This window comes from Gordionus sp. m RMFG-2023, chromosome 1, assembly GCF_954871325.1.
Source record: "Gordionus sp. m RMFG-2023 chromosome 1, tfGorSpeb1-WG-v2, whole genome shotgun sequence".
NCBI lineage: Eukaryota > Metazoa > Nematomorpha > Gordioida > Chordodea > Parachordodidae > Gordionus > Gordionus sp. m RMFG-2023.
This window is the reverse complement of record NC_088775.1, coordinates 71,564,121-71,587,348: the sequence shown is the minus strand read 5'-3', so window position 1 is coordinate 71,587,348 and position 23,228 is coordinate 71,564,121. Positions and strand designations below refer to the sequence as shown.

The 23,228-nt window shown below is 26.1% G+C and overlaps 1 protein-coding gene across 3 annotated transcripts in view; it reads right to left on the bottom strand.

The window, feature by feature from the left end:
* Positions 1-22,470, bottom strand: part of LOC135931263 (calcitonin receptor-like) — a 46,420-nt gene extending 23,950 nt beyond the window's left edge. For all 3 annotated transcript variants that reach the window (XM_065468251.1, XM_065468250.1, XM_065468252.1), the window contains exon 1: positions 22,322-22,470. In XM_065468251.1, coding sequence (XP_065324323.1) covers positions 22,322-22,339 — 18 coding nt within the window. In that variant the 5' untranslated portion in view covers positions 22,340-22,470. The remainder of the gene's footprint in view (positions 1-22,321) is intronic.
* Positions 22,471-23,228: the final 758 nt, after the last annotated feature.

Genomic DNA, 23,228 nt, shown 5'->3' with positions numbered 1-23,228 from the left:
ATAATTTTAAAAAATATACAGTTTACATTGACCATAAATAGATTATTTGGGATTCTATACTATAAAAAGACTTAGAGTGAAAAAAATTACAACGATTTTACTATATAAATATATGATCAATATTTATATACTTTTATAAATTTATTGATGACGATGAGTATAACTGAATAAATATATAAGATAGATTAATTTTAGTTTTATTTTATGACTTATGTTGAGGTTGTAATATAATCATAGCTTAAATATATTAAGTAAGGATAATAAAAATCAGATTCTTAATATCGGATAGGTAATTATATCAGATCAGTTTCCAAAAAGTGGTATAGGTGCACACCTAATTAATAGTGTACCTCATTAAAATTCAAAATGTTTATGAATATCTTAATTTCTTGAAGATAAAAGACTCGCGGGAAAGAAAAAGGGCATACATTGACCCACGACCAAAAATATTTAGCAAACTTGTACATAGTTAATGAAACAATGCCACTTTAATATTTCACCTGCTAAATAAATATCCCCCTCCCCCTAATTAGCAAAATCCAATCTTTACGATAGTCTCTTCACCACTAACTACTAAAATTGGGTAGGTCCTTAAAAAAACATAGGCACAATTAAAAAAAATATCTAATTAAAAATATTAAAAAAATACAAGAAATTGTATATTTAGCTAAAGTACAAGATACTTTTTAAGAAAAAATTATTCCTATTGCACAATTTAGCATAAATCGATAAGTGGGTTAACATAATTCTCTGGTTGATATAATTGCTTTCCAATTGCTATAAAGGAATTGTGTGAGATGCAGTAGTAAGATTGGAAAGGGAGAGATTTCAAACCGACCTAAAGAAGTTCATAAAAAAAATACTATATGTTATTGTTTCAACGAATTTAAAGACAACAAATGTATGACATTGGTTTATCCCTCCAAAGGAATAGACAATTATAAAATATTCTTAGGATATCATTTACTATATAAATATCAGAGACCTACAAAGGCATCATTTGCACGGCCCGGTCATGATTTTTTTTAAAAAAAATTTCGGCGCGATCCGGATTTTTTTAAAAAAAATTTTTGTCAAGGCCTAGTCCAGGTATTTAAAAAAAAATTTTTTAGGTCCGGCATGGCTATATTTATTATAAATATAATTAAAAACAAAAAGAAACATCTTTATCAAAACACAATTAAAAAAAATTATGCAAATAGAAATCATCCAAATATTACTTATTTTTATACCCAGTTTACTATGTCCGTCCAGATAATTCAAAATGTTGGGCAGTGAAATATAAATAAAAAATTTTATTGTACTCTATAAAATAATATGATTATTATTTATTTTTATATAAATATGGATAGGAAATCATAAAAATTGAATTATCTAACTTGCATTCAACAATAACATACACCATATATGAAATTATACTGACTCGTTAATTTAAAAAGATTGAAAGAAAAACAAAAAAAATTAATGCAAAAATTAACGAAATTTTTTTTAAAAAAGCAATAAATATTTTTTTTAAACAAAAAATAAAGCATCAATATCTTTTATCAAAGAAGTAAAAAAGATACAAGATACTTTTAAAAATAAAAACAAAGTACAAGGTACAAAAGGATCTTGTATCTTAGATAAGTATTCACGTTACTATTCAACCCTGTCCTCTACTCTCCTTCGATTTCAATGATGATCTTGTGTCATACTCTACCCCTCCCATCCCTTTGATGCAGGTTAAGTGTCTTATGAGAAGTATTCATTTAATTAGAATTATTTTTAAAATATTTTCCACTAAAATTATTAATTATTAAATCCTTATAAATAATATATAAGTTAACTTACATTAGCACGCGATTCAAATCCAAATTTATTTGAATTTTTTTTTATCTTTAAAATATTTACTAGATAATATTGATTAAAAGTTTATTTTATTAAAAGTTAATTAAAACGCTACATTATTGCACATCATTTTTAATTTATTCTTGAAAATTGAATTATTAAAGAAAATCTTATCTAGCTATAGGATTAGAATGGTTTGAAATAGGCACAAAGTAGTTTTTTAGAGTAGAAAACTATGTTTCAAGCCCTCGGATCCAGACTTTTGCTAAGGGGGTAGGGGAGAACTATTAGATGAATTCCCCCCCCCCACCCCCGAATTTTATTGGTCCACTTAATTTGAATATATTAGATTTTTATATAAATAATTTTGGGTTTTCCTTTTTTTTTATTAAAATCCTTTTTTATAAATTTTTTTGAATAATAATCGTTATTTTAAAAAGTTATTAACTTTTACTAATTTTCCTTTCAAATTCTTCATTATAATGATATTAATGTATACATTTTTGTGGGAGATGGGGTGGGGGGGGGGGATTATTAGGATAAAATGATATTTTAGAGAAAAGATAAATTTGCGATGGAGGGTAAAATTCCCCCCCTCCCATTGGTTACGAGCGTGTTATAAAAGCATATGGATATCAATCAACATCAAATTCTATTAAAAACTTGCATTTAATTTACTTAGCATTTGTTAGAGTTTTGTAGTAGTTAATTTTTCAGCACAGGTCTAGTCAATTTTTTATTTTAATTCGATCATATATGTAAACACCCCCCCCCCTCCAGTTATAAACATATAAAAATAGATTTCTCTACTAATTGAACGTATTTATCTAAAGTGTGTTCTTGAATAAGAAATAATAAAGAGATATAACACAAACAATAGAAGTTGGAGCAAATTTGATTCAATAAGGAAAAAAATTAAAGGGAGGGGGGGGGGATAAAGAATAAGCCTTTCTGTGGGTCGTGTAAAATATTATAAAATTACATAATATATATGTAGGATTCTATTATAATTCTTCACTAGACGCCAAATAACATATATCATTTATTTTGAGTAATTATAAAAAAGTAATTTTTATATTTAAATAAATTCGGGCCGGTGAATTTTTTTAAAAATTTTGGGTTCGGGCCGGGCCGACAAAACTTTTTAATAAATATTTTGGTTCGGATCGGGTCTGCAAAATTTTTAAAAAATCGAGCCAGGCCGGGCTTGAAAAATTAGGCCCGATGCAGATCACTAATGTGCATATCATAGCATCAAATATTCTCATTGACTAAATTAAGAATTCATTATACTTGGTTGGATTTTATTTTATTTTAATCTAGTTCCTTTTTTTATCTCTCCTTTGTTTAGCCTTAAATACATATAAATGAAAAATATTTTTTTACCCTCTTTTGTTTGGCCTTAGTGTTGTTAAAAAGTCGAGTTCACCCGACTCTGACTCAGAGTCGTTAGTCGACTCACTGAAGTCGTGAACTCGAGTCGAGAACTCAAGTCAACTCGAGTCATGAACTAAAGTCGACTTGAGTCGAGAACATGAGTTTTCCACTTGAGTCGTGAACTTAAGTTGACTAGAGGACGAATATTTCGAATAGGTGTATAATAATTATTTTTGTTACAATAATTTTAAGCAAAATTTGAATTGATAAGAATTTAAAATCTTCTTTTTTAATTAATTTTTTTGTGAATTATTAATCTTTTAGTTGAAATCTTTAATAGGTTTATTTTTATCATTTTTGAAAAATTATCTATTTTTATAGTATATTAAAAGAACTAGTTTAAATAATTTATTTTTAAATATTTATATTAAATTTTTATATGTTATTTTACATGATCGTCTTATAATATTTTAATGTGACAATTGTCATGTTATTTTTTAACATTTTTGAAATTTTTGGCACAAAAGGGAAATTATAAATTAAATGATGATATTCCTTTGTAAAAATGATAAATATCATAATCTGTATTTTAAAACGTATTAGTTTATTTTTGACGCTAATGGGTAAAAATATTTGTAAACATGTTAAATTAAAATTTCAGTGAAGATATACCATAGAAAAGTGACAATTGTCATAATCGTTATTTCTAAAGTTTTTTGAATTTTTTTGACGCAAATAGGTAAAAATATAGATTGTAAATATGTTAAATTAAAATTTCAGCGAAGATATATATACTATAGAAAACTGACAATTGTCATAATCGTTATTTTTGAATTTTTTTAAAGTAAATCGGTAAAAATATATATTGTAAACATGTTAAATTAAAATATCAGTGAAGATGTACCATAGAAAGTGACAATTGTCATAATCGTTATTTATGAACTTTTGAATTTTAAAGTAAATAGGTAAAAATATAAATTGCAAATATGTTAAATTAAAATTTAAGATGTACCATAGAAAAGTGACAATTGTCATATCATAATCGTTATTTTTAAAGTTTTTTTATTTTTGGACGTAAATAGGTAAAAATATAGAATGTAAATATGTTAAATTAAAATTTCAGTGAAGGTACACTAGATAAGTGACAATTGTCATAATCGTTATTTCTAAAGTTTTTTGAAATTTTTTGACGTACATAGGTAAAAATATAGATGTAAATACGTTTAATTAAAAACTCAGTGAAGATGTACCATAGATTATAATCTTCATTTTTAAAATCTTTTGAATATTTTGACGGAAATAGATAAAAATATATAGTGTAAATATGTTAAATTGATATTTCAGTGAAGATGTACCTTAGATAAGTGACGATTATCATAATCGTTATTTCTAAAGTTGTTTGAAATTTTTGACGCAAATAGGTAAAAATATATACTGTAAATATGTTAAATTAAAATATCAGTAAAAATTACTAGACATTCTATAAATTTTATTTTAAGATTTCGAATTCTATAAACATGATTTATCCCCAAAAACCGGGGCATTTTGGCATTTTATTACCCTGTCATCGGGAAAGAAATAAATATATAAAATTACTATGATAATAATTAATCTTAATATAGAAATTATTTTTTTTGTCTATTTTCATCAGACAATCTTGTTTAAATTGCGGTTAAACATTATACAACCTAGATTATTTTCTGCTAATACAATATTTTTTGAAACTCATTTTTATATTTATTTCTTCATAAACGTATTAAATATAGCTAATAAAATTTTTATAAGTTATTTAGAACTCAAAAACATTTTTCTTACTAAAAATTAAAATATTATAATAAATTTCAGAAATTTAAAGAAGATTATTATTTAACTTAATAAATTCCTGTTATCCTATAATATATCTTAGTCTGAAATGCAATTTTCAGGAATTCTTTTTTATGAAAATATTTTGTAAAGTAAAAATAATAAATTATTGAAATATTTCTGACAAGAATTACAAATATGATTATTATATTTACCAGGGTTGGGCAAATTTTCAGAAAATTGTATTCGGATACAGATACTTTATAAAATTTTGTATTTAAGATACAAGATACTTTAGAAAAATTTCAATAAGATATAAGATACTTGTATTTTTTTTAAAGTATCTAAGATACAAGATACTTTTTTAAAAAACTTTAAATAGTCAAAATCAAAATGTATAAAGCTTTATTTTCTTATCTATAATATAAATTTATAAAAAAATATTTAAAATTTGTAGAAAATAGCAAATTTATTATAAAAGATAATGCGATATTCCATTTAATAATTAAATAATTAGTAAATAATAATAAATCAGCATTATTTTTTAATATTATTAATTTTTCAAATGATTTATCGTTCAATCTTTGACGATTTGGTCTATTAACCATATTAAGATTAACAAAGCTAAATAATCTTTCAACGGGGGCTGAGGAGGGTAATATTGTGTTATATTTAATAAATATTTCTTTTATATATTTATAACTATTTAACATATTTATACTCCGCCTGTCATCTCATATAATTTAGGACCTCTATTTCAATATCATTTATTGAATTATTAGAATTGGATGTGGTACTTTTAAGGCAAAAGTAATCATCATCTTCATCAATTGAAGATTTTGTTGAAGTATTAATTTCAATATTATTTTTAAAAACAATTAAAACTTCATGTAATGACAAATTCTGAAGGTATTTTTTTTCTTTTTCACCATTAATCCAACGATTTTTAAAATAGGGATGAGAAATAGTTGCCAAAACTCTTAAAATTGTTATCAAAATCATATATATTTTTAAATCTTTTATTTAAATAATTTTTTATGGCAACAGCTAATGGTTTGCAAAATTGTAGATATATTTGAATTAAATTTGTAATTTTTTTAACGACATTTAAAATTGGAGCTGATTCTCCAGAATAGCAGTTGATTTCACTCTGTATTTTGTCAATCGCTATAGCCAATGGGGCCATTATATTGCAATATTCTTCTAAATATTGAATTTCAATATCTCTTAATTTAGGAAATTCAAATTTTTGACATAATTTAGGAAGTTAGCCTTTAAATTTTAATAAACTATGAAGACTATCATACTAACTATTCCATCTAGTGCAACAAGGTGTAACTAATTGTTTTCCTAAAACTGCTTTGATAAGTTCTGCAGTTTTAGGCCTATTATTTGCATTCCATACCTTAGTACATTTAGCTATTGCAGGTTGATGAATTTTAGAAATGTTAGGATAATAGCTCTCTCGACATCTGTTGTGGCAATTAGACTTATCGTATGGCACAAACAACGAATGTGTTGAGGCAATGTTATTGAGGCTTCTTTAGACCCTTAAATAAACAAATAAATAATTTTATTTGAATAAATTTTTTTACTTAATTTACAATATCATGATAAATTTTAAAGAAGTATTAAATAATACTTTCAATGATTTCAAATTCTATACATTCATCATCATTGATGTCAAAATCATTATCTACAGCTTCCATAGAATATCCAAACTCCTTGAAAGCTTTCTTAAAGTTAGAGCCGTTATCTGTAACGGTTGTTATAACTTTTTCGTCAATACCAAAGTCACGATGAATTTCTTTATTATGATCATCTTGAATGAATTACTTCAAAAATTATGCCATTAAGTATGCTTAGTTTAAATTTATTGTTATAATTTTCGGTTGAAGAGTCATCTGAAGACGAAGATAAACATATTATTCTATTTTCTTCTTCCATAATTTTAAAATAGACAGATATAAAACGATTCCAATATGGTAGTTCTAATTGTTAGCAAATTGCTATATGACGACCAACGTCATATATCAAAAATTATCTTAAAATATCTAAATTTTGATTAAATTTTTCATTTAAATCTTAAAACAATATCATTTTAAATTTTAATACTATTTAAATTAACCAATATAAATTTTTCTAAAGTATCTGTATCTTTTTTAATACAAAGTTGGTTAAGATACAAATACTTTTAAATAATATGTATCTTAGATACTGGATACAAGATACTTTCCAAAATTTTAAAAAAGATACAAATATCCGCGATACTGCCCAACCCTGATATTTACTAACCACTAACGAATAAAATTATATCTATCAATTATATAATTTATTTTTCATCGCATATATTCATTATTGATATATGTAAAAAAAAAAATTTCATTTTATTAATATTCTACTATAAATAATAAAATATAATTATAAAATTTATAAAGAGTTATAAATTTGCAACTTAGACATTTTAATAAAATTATAGAAATAATAAATATATCCACTCCCCACATGTCATTAATTACCCTTTTCCTGGCATTTAGACATAGACACCATCTGAGTTTATTGGGGGGGGGGGCTAATCTAACATGGTCGCTATATAATTGCTGAATGTACTCATGTAGTTTTTATATGTTGCACATTTTATCAACATTTTTTACTTGCCGCATTTTTAATATCACTATCATGATGATATTTGGAAGCCTCGTCTAAAATTTTCTTCAACTTTGCCATAAATAAAACTCCGGTTTCAAAGTTATTTTATGGAATGCAATGTTTTTAATATATATATTATATATATCAGGCATTGATTTAGCGCTGTAACAGGGTTCTTACTAAATCAGGTAACGACATTATTATTGACAAAAGGTAATGATTTAGGGTAATGCAATTTTTTATATTATTGCTTGCTTTATGTAAATATGTAAGCGGCAATGTGTTTTATCCGCCAATGTGTTATTTTTCCAACTTTAAATGATTTTTTGAGTTTGTTTTTTAATTATCGGATTTTATTGGGAATTCCATCATATTTAGAATAGCTACCCTATGAATTACGGGCAAAATTGATATGAATTTATGAACTTAATAATTTATATTAGTTTTTCCATAGATTTTTTATATAAATTAAAATGACTCAAAGGTTAGCGCCAAAATTGTCAATTCATAAGATATGTATATTAAACATGCTGGAATACATTTCCGGTTAAATCAGATTTATAAGTTAAAAAAACGTGCTCAAAAAATGATTTAAAGTTGAAAAATAACACATTGCCGGAAAAAGTACATTTGCCGCATATAATAAATAATATTAAATAAAAACTCTAAATTTATGCATACAGGCGTTATATCTTTATTAATCTATTGCAGGCGCATAACCAAAGAAGGGGGGGGGATTTCCTGTAAAAACATTTTCAGCTAAAAAAAATCCCCCACCCCCACACTCCCCTTACTCCTTTATCCCTCCAAAATATATATAATATATGTTACTAAAGAAGAATTTAAAAGAAAAATTAATAAAAGTTAAAAAATTTTAAAATAACTATAATTCAAAATTTTCTGTAAAAAGCATTTTTATAAAAAAATGAATGAAACCCCAAATTAATATAATATAGCTATATGCCTACAATAAGTGGCCCTAAAGACTATAGGTCTGCATTGGGCGGGTTTTTAGCCCATAAGTCAGCCCACCCAATGTTTTAAAAGAATGTAACCCATCCACCTAGTCGGCACATGGTTTTCAAAAAAAATATACCTGCCTAGTCTAAAATTCCTTACCCGCCCACTTAATATTTATTAAAAAAATTAACCCAAGCCCGTTATTATAAAATTTAACAATGGCCATTCTTTCAATTTTTTAAGCATCTAAAAATAACTCAGTTTCAGCATTACACCTATACAAGATTTATAATTTAAATAAAACAATACAATGCAGAATATACATTATTTCTAAAAAAAATTTAATTTTCAATATCCAAAAAAGTTTTATTACATTACCATAAAAAGAAATTTTAATATTTAATATACAAAAAAGTAAGAACAATTTTTTAAAATATTTTTAACCCGCCCACCCATTGTTTAAAAAATTTTAACCTTCCCACCCACTCCATCCATAGTTTAAAATTTTTTTAACCCGCCTGACTGCCGTTTTTAAAAATTTTTAATCCGCCCACCTGCTCGCCCACTTAGATAGGCGTTTGTGGGAAAACCTGCTCAATGCAGACCTCTACTAAAGACCTCCAATAAAATTTATGGCGTAAAACTCTGCCTAATAGTCCCCCCTCCCCATGAAAATCCTGGATGCGTTTATGGTCTATTGGATGACCCAGGCGCGTACGCAAGAAGGTCTGGGGGGGGGGTAATAAAATTTTTTAAGAAATGTAATTGTTTTTTAAAAATATCAAGCATAAATTTATAAGGACTAAACTATTTCTAATACACAATTTTAAATTAATGTGAATTTAAAAAAAAATTATATGTAAAGAATCACTTAAATGACCCAAAATAGAAATTTGAATTTTTTGAGCCTTTAAAATATATAAAGTATAAAAAATTTAAATGTTAGAAATATAAATTAATACACAAAAAGTTTTTTAGAAATAATTGTATAAATTTTTTTTAAAAAAAATATCCGGGCCGGGCTGTATATTTTAAAACAGCCTATATTTGAAATCGTTATTATTAGTTATTAAAATCAAAAATAAATATAATTTATTTTTTAAAAATCCGGGTCGGGCCTGAAAATTTTTTATAAAAACGGGCCGGGCCTTAAAATTTTTTTAAAAAATCCGGGCCGTGCCCTGCAAATGGTACCTCTGCAGGGCTCTGTTATTCTTCTTAAAAAAGAGAATGTTCTCTCTCATTAGTTTACTAATGGGAAGAGTTGCTAATATATAAACCCTTTAAAACATTGGGAATATAATCTAAAATGTGTTTGAAATAATGCAGAGCATCCATAGCATTTTTTGGGACTATATCAACCAGAGTGTTTTAACTATGAGCTTGCTTTGCTGCAAATCGAGGGAGACAAATATTAAACACGTATAGCTCTGATTTTGACTTAACAATAACATATAAAATATGAAATTCTTCATCAAGATTAGCCCTAATATCCTTGAATTCTAATAAAATGCTATCCGCTATTCTCATCTACTTAATCAAGTCAATGTCATGTTTTCAAAAAGTAATACATTAAATAGTTGTATAATTTTGTAACACATTCTAATGAGAAAAAAAAATTTGGAATAAGGATTGAGTCCAATATTTTTCTTGCTTCAGAGGAAATATTTCATTCAGGCCATTGTGATATTTCAGTAATAGCAAATAATCGGCTCTTCTAACTCCATAAAAGCTGTTACTGCTTGATGGCAGAGACTCTATCTCGTTGGACAAGGTTGCAATTTCTTTTTCCATGCTGGACAATTTAAGAATAATTATTATTTGACTAGAAATTTGAAAATGGTAGATAAATATTACGCCACTAAAAATTCAAAAATAATAAGTAAATATTACGCTGGAAAACTTGAAATCGAAATTAATTGATAAAATAACCTAGTTGATGAATGTGATAATAAATGTAATTAAATGTATACTTAATATGAGATAGGAATAAATATTAATAAATATAAATTATTATAAACAATAAAATTTTTGAAAAATATACCCGGCATATCTGCATTTTTTGGCTTGCCTGGGATTCAATTATATTAGTATATTAATTGTGAATTTGGTTTAGTTTTTTATTAAAAATATTTATAAAAATAAGACATATGTGTAGAAATTTAATATAGAAAAAATAATTATTATTTTTATGAAGACATGTCTGATGACACCGATGATTTTTATTTTCAATGGAATTGGTTAATTTTATTTTATTATACTAATTTTAAAATTTAATTTAGATTAATATTAATAGTGATGAAGAGGAAGAAGTAATAATCAATGAAGTTTCAACAACTTCAGACATTGTTTTTCCATGGCCAATTTATAGAGCATATTTTAAAATAATATCTCAAAATAAAGAAAACAAAACTCCAGCGTCTACATGACAGGATTTTCACTGGATGCAAACCCCCTTAAAAACCTTTGCCTACCCCCCTAAAAAATCCCGCCGCCTTCGGCGGCAGTGTCTTTTTATTATTATTTTCACCTTTATAATTAAATTGATACTCTTTTCAGAGAATTTATAACGATAACTTAAATTAATCTATCTCTACTACCAAATATCGATATTTTGTGAATATAAAGAATTTATTTTTAGATCATAAATTCAATTAAAACCTCCATTATTTACAATGAATTAATTATTATGAGCTTGCTGATTTGGAAAACAATGTTTATGATTCAATATATAGATTTGGTCAATAATTGTATTATAATAATTCTATAATAAAAGTATTAATTTTTGCAGCAATAAATTGTGTCCTATTTCATCTCAAAATTTAATAGATAACCCCCCAAAAAATTTATCCTCAGCCTACCCCTTTCCCCCTCAAAAAAATAGGATGCAAACTGTTCCTACCCCTCCCGCTCATGTAGACGCTGCAAAACTCTAATAATAAAATGATGTCTACCAAAAAATACGAATGCAACATTGTAAAACATTTAAGGAGATACTACCCCTCCCGCTCATGTAGACGCTGCAAAACTCTAATAATAAAATGATGTCTACCAAAAAATACGAATGCAACATTGTAAAACATTTAAGGAGATACTAAATAAATGTTTACGATTGTTTGTAATTTAAAATTTTAAGAGACATTAAACACTGTTAAATGAAAAAAAACATTAATACTAAGATTAGTTGATGAATTATCAAGGTGTCAATTGATTGCAAACAAATAACCTGTGAAAAAAAATAAATAATTTAATATCCGATATTTTCAGTACCCTACAGCAGCAGAGATGATTGTTAATAATGATTTAAATTTTGATACTCAACAAATTTTAAATAATCTTTTCAAAAATGAATGTCGAGATTTTAGTATTTTTAAAGAATATACTGATATAAAATTGTTATTCATAAAATATAACACCAAAATCCATTCAAGCGCGGTATAAAGATGTAGCTAAAAATGTCTTTACAGATAAACGAGGATGCCTTAACAACCAAAATTTTGAAAATATTTTATTACTGAAATCTAATAATTATTTTTAATTAATTTAATCATATATTTTCATATATTATATTAAAATCTAAAAATCATTATTTTAGTTATATTTTGCTAAATGTGATATCAAGTTAATAAATTATTTAGCTCATTTCAGAATTTTCACAATAGAATCCTAATTTAGGTTTATTCAAACCTTATATAAGAATATAATAGAAATTGTAAAAAGTATCTTTTAACAACTCTGATAATTTCATTATAAACATATAGCAAAATATTTTTATAATTTTTTAGTAAAAAGGGGGGTTTTTATTTCTTTCTTTTCTTAACAATTTTCTCCAACACTCCCTCCCCCCAATTTCCCCCTTATAATACATGTATACAATTTAAAATATGTCACTATTAATTAATAATAAATTTTTTTTAAAAAACTATTATTTTTTAAATGTAACCCGACTATAATATAAAATAAAGTGCCCCAAAAACTCTCCAAAAACATTTATTGAAAAAATTTACTTAATATCCCTCATATCCCCCCTCTTTAGCAAAATGATGTATACGCTAATTCCCAGTAGAGTCATCTATATATTTTTTCTCTATAATTATTTGCAATTTCCACCAAAATAATTTTAACATTTTCCTGAATTAATTAAGTAGTTATTATACTATGTGGTTATACTCTTCAAAAAAGTTGTTTTCCATAGAGTAAAAAAATGTTATGACAAATTAAAAATTGTCAAATTCAATGGTATAGTTGGTAAGAGGCTTATAAAATATCAATACTTTATTATTGAAGTTTGTATTTATTTCTATAATCTATTTTCATTTGCTGGCCCGGTCTGGATTATTTTAAAATTAATTTTAATTTTTATAGCTAATAATGGCGATTTAAAATATTCGGTTTTAAAATATACAGCCCGGCCCGGGTATAAATTTTAGGCCCAGATTTTATTTTTTTTTATTGGTTTTCAAGCCCAGCCTGGGATTTTTAGAGAAATTGTTTGGGGCCCATCCTAAATTTTTATTTCTTTTATCGTTTTACGCCCCAGTCTGAAATTTTTATAATTTCGTTATTATGAATAATTTGGGCTGTATTTTGTAAATTGCTTCAATGAGAAAATGAAAATATGAGCTGTAAATGAATATTATACCCTCTGAAATTTCCAACATTTCCCACCTGATTAATGGATATAATTTTAAAAATATTATTTTTTAATCGGTGATTTTTAAATCTTTTTAAATTTTTAAGTCAGGGTAGCAACGAGATTTTGGGCAGAGCCTGCAGGTCTCTGATAGATATTATAAACTTATAAAATCATGTATAAATATACATACCAATATAATAATATCCTTGCTGGCATTTAATACAGTTTAGGCCAATTTATTAATTTTAATTCGGTCAAATTTGTAAGCTCAATATAGTATCAAATTAATTATAAATAAATGTATCCCAATGCAATCTGGCTATATGCCGTGTATAATCCAATCAAATTAATTTTTTTTAAAGTGACTTTCTAGAGTGCTAAATTTGAAACATTATTTCATTATATAATTAAATTTTGAGTTATAACGAACAAATGCATTATTAGATTAGTGGAAATGTATAATTATATTATTTTATTACATACAAAATTAGGGATTTGTTTATACTAAAAATTATAATTTTTAAATTTAAAAAAAATAAATAATATATTGATTAAAAAACCATATCCGAACCCGAAGATGAAAAATAAATTAGATAACCTAAAAAGATTATTAAAATTATTAAAAGATTATATTATTCTTGACATTATACATTGATGACATTCAGAGGCGTAGCCAGTGTGGGTTTTTTTCCATAATTACTATTGCAGAGTCTAGGTCCACTTATTGCAAGCCTTTGGCAGAGTTATATCTTTTGAGAAAATAATTTGGGTTTTACACTTCTTTTCTATCAAAACACTTTTTCCTGAATTTGTGAATTATAGACATTATTATAAAATAAATCATCTACCTTATTTTCCCTTTATATATTGTTTAGTGTGAAATATTGTATAAAAAATTCTGAAATGAGGGGACGGGGAAGAGTTTGGGGGAGGGGGAGGGTGTCATTTTCTTCTCTTAAATACGAAAACAAGCGAATTTCCGAAACTAAGTCTACAATTGCATTTGAGTTGATTGGAATATAAAAATCTCAATTATCTAATTTTTAAAAAAAATCTAGGGCCATTGGCATAAGAATATAAACCGCAATCTCCTTGCTGTATTTTAGAAGAGTCCAATGTATAAAATCTAAACTAAACTATTTATAAAGCAAGATCAGGGATTTAACCCGTACCTAAACCGATCTGTTAAGGTACATCTTTATTATTTATAGAACCTAAATAGAATCTGAACTTTTAATAGTTTGTCACCCAAATCTGAAAACCATTTTGAACCTTTTGATATTTTAACTCTACTGATCAAAAATCTACTTTGACTGATGCAGTAATTATTTTTAGTTATTTTTGTATATTGCTATTTGACGGTGCCAGCTACCCAAGTTAGCATATAGAAGCATTCTCAATCATAAAATTTATCATTCCTCCTTATATATAATTTTACAGAAGAGAATCTCGATTGTAATTGACGGCTCAATGTTATTTTTTTAGAGGATAGTGATAAAATTTAAAAAAATGTTTATTTTTTATAAAAATTCGAATACTCTTGTATAAGAAAGAACCGATTTTTCCTTAAGGTAACCTAACCTGAACCGCAATTTTTATCTGAACTTAAACCTGAACCGAACTAATATTCGTTACGGCTTCCTGCGCAAGATCACACGAAACAAAAAAAATTATCATATAATTATAATAATTAAAATGCAGATCTGACGAATTAAGTCATGTCGATGTCGACTAAACAATTATTTGATGTTATGGCGTTAATGATTCGATTTAAAATTGAAAAAAAGTGTATAAATTTATATTTTTCGTGAATTATTTTATATAATCACAGATATATGCACTCTATAGAATTCAATCATTAAGAGATATTTTGTAAATTACATGCGTGAATAAATTTAATAAGGAATGAGGCTAATTAATAATTAAAAAATAAGAATATTATATAGAAAAATCAGGATTAAACTCTTACTATTTAATCTACCCATTCTTGAGGCAAACTTTTCGTAATTTTAAGAATGATTATAGCTTTAATTGAATTTTTTTTATATTACTTTTCTTAAATAATCTTTAACTTACTACCAGTCTGTATAATTTTATATTGGATAGTTTTTCAATATTATAATATAATGGTGATGATATCTAGGGAATATGATTTAAAATTAATTTTCAATATAATATTCCAATATCCAGCAATAAGTATATAATATGGCCACTTTATTATTGGCGTATTACTATATTCAACATTTTTTTTTAAATCGAGTAGCCTTAAAAAGTAGATGAATTACGATTAAAAATTTAATAAAATTTAGATAAAAATATTTAATAAGGGAAACCGGAAATCGAGCTTGAGGTTTCTGTGCTCCTTCAAATTTCTTCTAGTATATAATGGAGACCCGACCTGACCTAAAATTTATCAGCCCTATTAGTAACATTTTTTATAGCGACCCGACCCGAACAATATTTTTACGTTGAGCCCAAAATATTTTTTAGCCAGTCTAGACGACCCGCCTCCCCAATTAGGCTAATGTAGATACTAATTCCTATGGTTATTTTTTTTAAATATTGTATCACATAATAAATTTTTATAACAATAATTCGAATTCTTTTTCAAATGGTGCGACTATTCAAAAATAAAAGGTGATTTTTAACAAATATCTAATAATAAAAATCCGATTGCACGTAAAATATTATTAATTAAAGAAAATGTTAAGCTACCTTAAAATAAAACTATAATAATATTGAATACTTTGGGACCACCTTTTGAAGATGAAACAAGACATTAACATTACACATTCATTTTTTATAATGTGGCCTCTAACATGGTGGGGGTCCAGATCATGCGTCATTAAAATCTAAGGGTTACGATCTTAGTCAGCATACGTAGTCAGTATCCATTTTATAATTAAATCATTTTATATCTTAGTTATGGAACAGGGGCGGGGCAGGCTTAATTGGCTTATGGGGGTCTAGAGGGCTCTGATATGACCAGAATTTATGATTTACATTAATTAAATATTGTTTTTGAATCTGAAAAAATCAAATTTTCAGCCCCATGCATAGGTTCAAGCTTAACTTTACTGGGAATGCCTTTTGTTATATTTTTTAGAAAAATTAAGGTAAATAATTATTTATTCAAAATTGAAGTAGAGGGTCTAACACGTCGAATCGGAAATCTCCAGGGTGTCATTTATTCTAAATCAAAAATTAATATTTTGCATTGATTTTCGTCATGGCTTTTTATTGACTCGTTTTAGGTTTAAATTTTATTTTTAATCAATTAGGGACATTTTTATAAAATTTTCAAAAATCACCCGAAATTCTTAAAAATTTTTAAGAAATTAATTCCCAAAATAACATGACTGAGAATTTTACATTGATATGTTAGTTAAACCAAAACTATTTTTAAAAAAATGTAACCCAGCCAAAGGCTTGGAATACACCGGCCAAAGCTCTTTGAGGGGAGGGCCAAACATCCAACAGCTTCCATTTAGGAAAATTCCCGCTATACCTATGGAGCTGAATCACGAGTGCGATGGAAGGCTTTATATGCTAGGGGGATGGGAATTTGTCAAACTATAACGAATAAAATATCCGACACGATTATTTTTTTATAAAATAGTGTCAACGCGAAATTTAAAACTATAATTATATATTCAAAAGATAAATATATAAAGAAGCACTTCATTTTCTAAATATTTAATTATATACTAAGATATTTAATTTCCTAGTATAGTAAAATTTTCAATAATTAGATATATTTTCTTAAAATATATTCTATGATTAATTACTATCATTCAACAAAACAAACATATAAATGAAACAAAATTCTTATAAAAGATCTTTTAATTATCTAAAAATAGTTTTGTTCATATTAGTAAAAATAAAATCAGTCATTACAAGGCCCTATAGAGCCTTTCATCGGATTTATTTTTCAGGCCTCATTCAACTGAGCCCATTTTTCTTTCCAATATCCTAGTCCGACGTGAAATATCATATATGTAAAGGTCTGACTCCGAGTTCCATCCGATCCAGAAAAATTTTGAATTGAGAAAAAAAATTTTTTTTTTAGAAAAGTGGAAAACAAGATGTGCTAGAGGAAAATAAAATATTGTGTTTTTTTTGAAAAGAAAATTATCTATACATATTTAAAAGCAATAGGAAACAAAATAATTTAAAATGTTGAAGTTTAAGTCCTGCCAAAATAAAAATTTTAAAATAATGTATGTCTGCTCAGGGCTAATTCCTATTATATAAATTGAGCGTTTTTCTAGTTCAAACAAAAATATAACCCACGCATATATTCATTTAAAAATTATAGCTAATATTTAAATAGAAATCTTAAAAAATTAATTAATTCTAATTGTATCAGAATAAAAAAATATGAGATTGACATCTTTTGGGGCTAAATGCCGCACGTTGCAGACCTTAAGCTTAAACACAATATAAGTAACGTAGCCCATTTATTCAAAAAGGATGGGGGGGGGAGTAATTACGACCAATTTTGGGGGCCGTCCAGAAAAATTTGATTAGGTATTTTTAATTTTCCCGTGGTGATTAATATTAGTCTATATCATATCCGTTAAAGTTAGCTAAATAATTGAAAGCCCTAATTCTTAAATTTATGCCAATGTTTTGGGCTCTATTAGCATGTATGAGTGCTTTAACTAGAAAGTATAAATGCAAAAATTATAAGCAATCAAATTTTGGCCAACCTTAATTAGAAACTGAAAGCATCCATTCCGAATTTTTTTTTCAATGTTTAATACTTATAATTGCAAATTCTGTAGGGTAGGTGAATTGAACTGGATAGAAAAATTGGCAAAATAAAAAAAAAATCATGCCAGAAGGAATAATATAGAAGTTTTAATATCTGGTAGGTTAATATATAGTGCTGTACTTATTAATTCTTTAATCAAATTCGCCAATTACAAAAAAAAAGTAATCTAATTATAAACCAAAATAAAAACTATGATATCACTCCTTAAGCGTGAAGTCATTCAAACTTCTAGAAGCATTAACTTTGAAACTTATATTAATAATTAGTGCATATTTATAATATTTTAATGCTTTAACCCGTTTAGTAAATAATTTAAAGATAAACGCATTATTGGCATGCTAGAACAAAATAAATAGTGAATATCTGGGTAACGCCAATATGTAAAACCTGATGAGTACTTATTATTGATCAATTTTTCCAGTCAATAAATAGAAACTAGTGTTGTTAAGAGTTACTTTGATATATAAATAGTTACAGTTACTAGTTACATTGGTAAAAAGTTACATTTATATTTCAAAAGTAACCATAATAAATTACTATATACATCATTCATAAACGCATTATTTATTCACTGAACGCATTTATTTAATATAAATAGGATATAATAATTATAATCAATTATTTGAAAAAATATACAATTTATTTATATAAAAAAATAATTAAGCCGAAAAAAAAATATCGGAAAACAGAGTATATTTGTTAGAGACCTGCAGACCCGGCCCAAGTACACAAACCGGGAAGTATTTCAAATTTTTTAAATATACACTGGCCGAGCCTGAAATTTTTTTTAAAAAAAAATATCCGGGCCAGGTTGATATTTTAAAACCAAATATTTGAAACGCCATTATTAGCTATAAAAATCAAAAATAAATATAATATATTTTTTAAAAATCTGGGTCGGGCCTGAAAATTTTTCTTATTAGTAAATAATGATTACTAATTTAGTAGTTTATTTAAAAATTATTTAATTCTAAAATAATCTAAGTCTTTGACGTTATTTCTAATAAGTTCTATGATCTAATTTAGTAAAATTTTCAAAAAAATACATTATATGAAATTCCATAAATATTACCAGCAACTTGAGGGCAAAAAATATGGAATATATTGTGCTTAATAGGTAAAGAAATATAATATTAAAAAATAGGTTTATTAATTGAATTTGGTTATAAAATTATGAAACCCAGCAATGTAACCATTTAAGAAAAGAAAATCTATTTGGACGGGAAATTATATTAATGTTGCATATCCTTTGTGAACACAATCAGACATTTAACAAAATTAAAAAATTTATTTAAAATTATTTTATCACACCCTTTGAAAATTTTATTGTAGTGGACAAAACTAGCTTTACCCATCTATGTTCACCCATTGGAAGTGAAAGTGCTATATTTCATTTCAGAGATGAATTTCTTGTCAAATTCAATAGAATGAAAAATTACAAAACATTTACATGCTCATCAGGCTTTTTATTTATTTAAATATATTTTATTCCTTCCTATAATTTTACATGCCATTCATTCATCAACAATTTTCATGTCCTTTGAAATATTATTAGACCTTGAGGTTCATTATAAAAATACTCTCGGATCTATTTTAAATATCAACTTCTCTTCACTCTTCAGTATGCAAGCTGCCCTTTCACCAAAGCTAGGTAGTATATGTATCCACCCCATATCCTTAAGCATTTCAGCCTTTCAGTTGCTAAATTTCCATACACACTTGGAGACTTGGTTACTATCGAATCCACATCATATGTCAGCATTAGACCTCTGGAGCAAAGATTCTCCAAGCCGCTCATATCAAAATTTAAGACAAAGAGACTGGAATTTTCATTGATACAGCATTGCGTTGAATACTTACACTTGAAAGCTGTTCAAGAAAATATCCATCCCTCTTTCTCCCCTTAAACCTAACCCCGAGTATGAAAACAAACTCTTTTGCTGGATCAAATAATTCCAGCCTCAGCCATATGCCATCTTGGCTAAGAATGGCTAGAAATTATAGCTAGTTCTAATTTAGGCTTGTTTATTAACCAACGAAGAATAGAATAGCTATAGGTCTTCGTGAAATCGTAACGTCGACATCATGTATCCCTTGTGAAACTCATATCGATAGCCTTAGACCCCCCCCCCCCCATATTGTAGTTTTTCGAAAGGAAAATTATCCAAGCACTATGTCATCCATTCGATCATCAAAAGAATCTTGAAATCTGCAAATATTCCTTCTAAACTGGAACCCTCTGGCTTCAACCCTGATGGTATGACGCTAGTCCCTTGGAAATGTATACCCCTCGCTAGGAATTATACATGTGTAGATAGTTTTGCCACATCTTTTTATTTCAACTCTATTGCGAAAACTGAAAATACAAAACAAATAAACATAGCCACCTCAGACACCTGTGGATCATTTGGATCCCAAGACAAAAAATTATTCAAAACAATAGGGCAAAGGTTACTTTTAATCACAGGTGATCCAAAAAGGGCTTCTACCTAGGACAAAGAATATCGATCAACATTTGTCAATCCAAATATATATCTATACCTGGGTCATTAAGCCCCTCCGACCAAACCTAAATACATTATTTTATTTAATTTCTCTTCTTTTAATTATATATTTTTACATAGTATAGATATAGTATTATAATTTTAATAAATAGTTATATTATTTTTAAAAAAAATATATTTAAAAAAATTAATTTTAATTACTGGAATATATTATTTAGATTTATACATATATATTTTTAAAAAGTAACTAGTTACTTTTGGCAGTTACATTTCCAAAAAATATAACTAATTACTAGTTACAATTTTTAAAATATAACTAGTCACAGTTATTTTTTACCTGTAACTAGTTACCTAGTTACTTTAACAACACTATAAGCAACATATATACCCTGAGTCTTAAATATCGGATTTTAAATTGTGATTCAAAAATCAATTACGTCAAAATACATCAACATTTCGATTAAAATATTTTTGAATCTTATTATTTTATAATCTATAGATACTATTTGTTCTTTTTAGTCTATTTTATATATATTATATATAATCTGAATCTCATAAAGAAGCTTGAAGTTCCATATTCATTCGCACTTAAAAATATTTTTTAATATACATTTATCAAGGTATACATAAAATTAGATAATAATTCAATTCTAGGGAAACAGTTTCTTTAATTTTTTAAAATATTTAATATGAGTAAATATGTTTACTAAATCATCCCTCATATAAAATGACCCTTCCGATAAGCTTAACCATAAAAGACTTCTGAGGTGATTAATACCTTGATTAGTGATTAATAAGTGTTTATTAAATGTAATGTTGATTTTTGTGGTTACATTTCAAAATCAAAACCTTCAAACTTGGCAAAAACTTAAAAATATCTGCCACTCAACGTCCGCAAACCTCTGCAGTATAATTGAATATTGATTAAAAGAGTGTACTTAGTCAATGCTTATAACTTATTTAAGCCACGCAATGTTTAAAGCTACCACAATTTAGGCAATTTAGATCGAAGTCCAGAACTTTGTACGTATACGGGAAATATTAGTCAGAAAGAGGAGAACATTTGAAATAATACTTTGTAATGTTCAGTAAAAAAATTTAATCCAGCCCCTTCTACTAATGCTATTCAAAAAAAATTTGTCATTCGATTCCAAATTAACAAATAAGAGTAACTAATTCGAAAAGAATAACAAATATTCCATTTCTTCGTAAATATTCAAATTATTCACATAGTAAATATTTATATATATTAAAATTTTCTAAACCAACCTTATTATAAAAAGAGTTTACAATCGAGTCCTGACAGAGCCTCGTTGTTATGCCGTGGATTAAATGAGAGCGCAATAAAAATAATAGAATAAATAAGTGAAAATGTATAAATTATATAAAATCAAAAAACATAAAATCGTTTCTATATAAAGAATAAATTTTTATAATCCGAAATTATATATAATGTATTTAATCATAAGCAAGTTCGCCTCGGCCATTTCTTTAAAAAAGAGTAATAGGCCGCGAAGGATCCACTTCTGTTAAAGGGTTGCCAATTTAATATTTTGTTATAGAATTTTTAAAAAAAACTTAATAAAATAATCAGGTTTATGTTTTAAATATAGTAGTACATAAACCAGATTATAAGGATTTACAAAATTTGAAGTTGTGCCCTTCACTTTTAGGCGGTAGAATTTTTATTCTTTAGAAACTTTATATAGGTAAGTGGGTTAAACTGTTACGGTGAATAATTTATTTATTTTAAATATCAATCAAAATTTAAAAATATAAAAGACTTACCCATAGTAAGAAAAGCATGTGTAATAAAAGAATTTACAAAAAAACAGATTTTCTAATATGAGAAAAATTGTGTTATCATGTTACATTGAAGTAAATCAAATAATTTATATATTTATTTATTTATTTAATTTTTAAAAAAATAACTTGAGAATTTCATAAAATATTAATTATATGAAAGAAAAGAAAATGAAAAATTATAAAGAAAAATGTATGCGTTTTATTAAAATTTAAAACAAAATTATTATTTTTAATAATAATAATAAAAAATATTTAAATCGGTCGATAAATAAATATTTATAATTATTAATATTTTATAAAGAAAATATTATTAAAACTTAATTTGTCTAATCTGATTACTGAGAAATCTTAAAAATTGTTTCTAATTATCAAGAATATCTTTTGTTAATTAATCACACCTTAATTAATGAGGATCCGTTCTGGGTTCAACATATTTTCTCTTAAATTAAGAATCCTTTTAGTCTATAATTAAAAATCAAAAAAAATTATGAAAATAAGGAAAATTTACAAAGATCTGTAGAAATAAAAAATTTAGACCCTCATGGGTTTGAAAAAAAAATTTTATTTTCAAGTCAGGCGCGTTTTAGGAAATTTTTGTTTCATTAATAGATATAATTTCTATCTTTTTCTACTTAGGCTTGCTTCCGATTTTAAAAAGGTCCCTGCTAATTTCAATTTGGGCAATTAAACTACATATTCCATTATAGATTATCTATAAATGTGATTACATGTCAATACCGAATGCCGATTATCGTGAAAAAATATTACTGTGAATACATTCGCGCAAAATAGCATCATAAATATCATACCGCTTACGTATGGCGAATGCATTTCATCGATATTTTTATTGCGAATGCATTTCCATGAATATATTACAACAAAATATTAC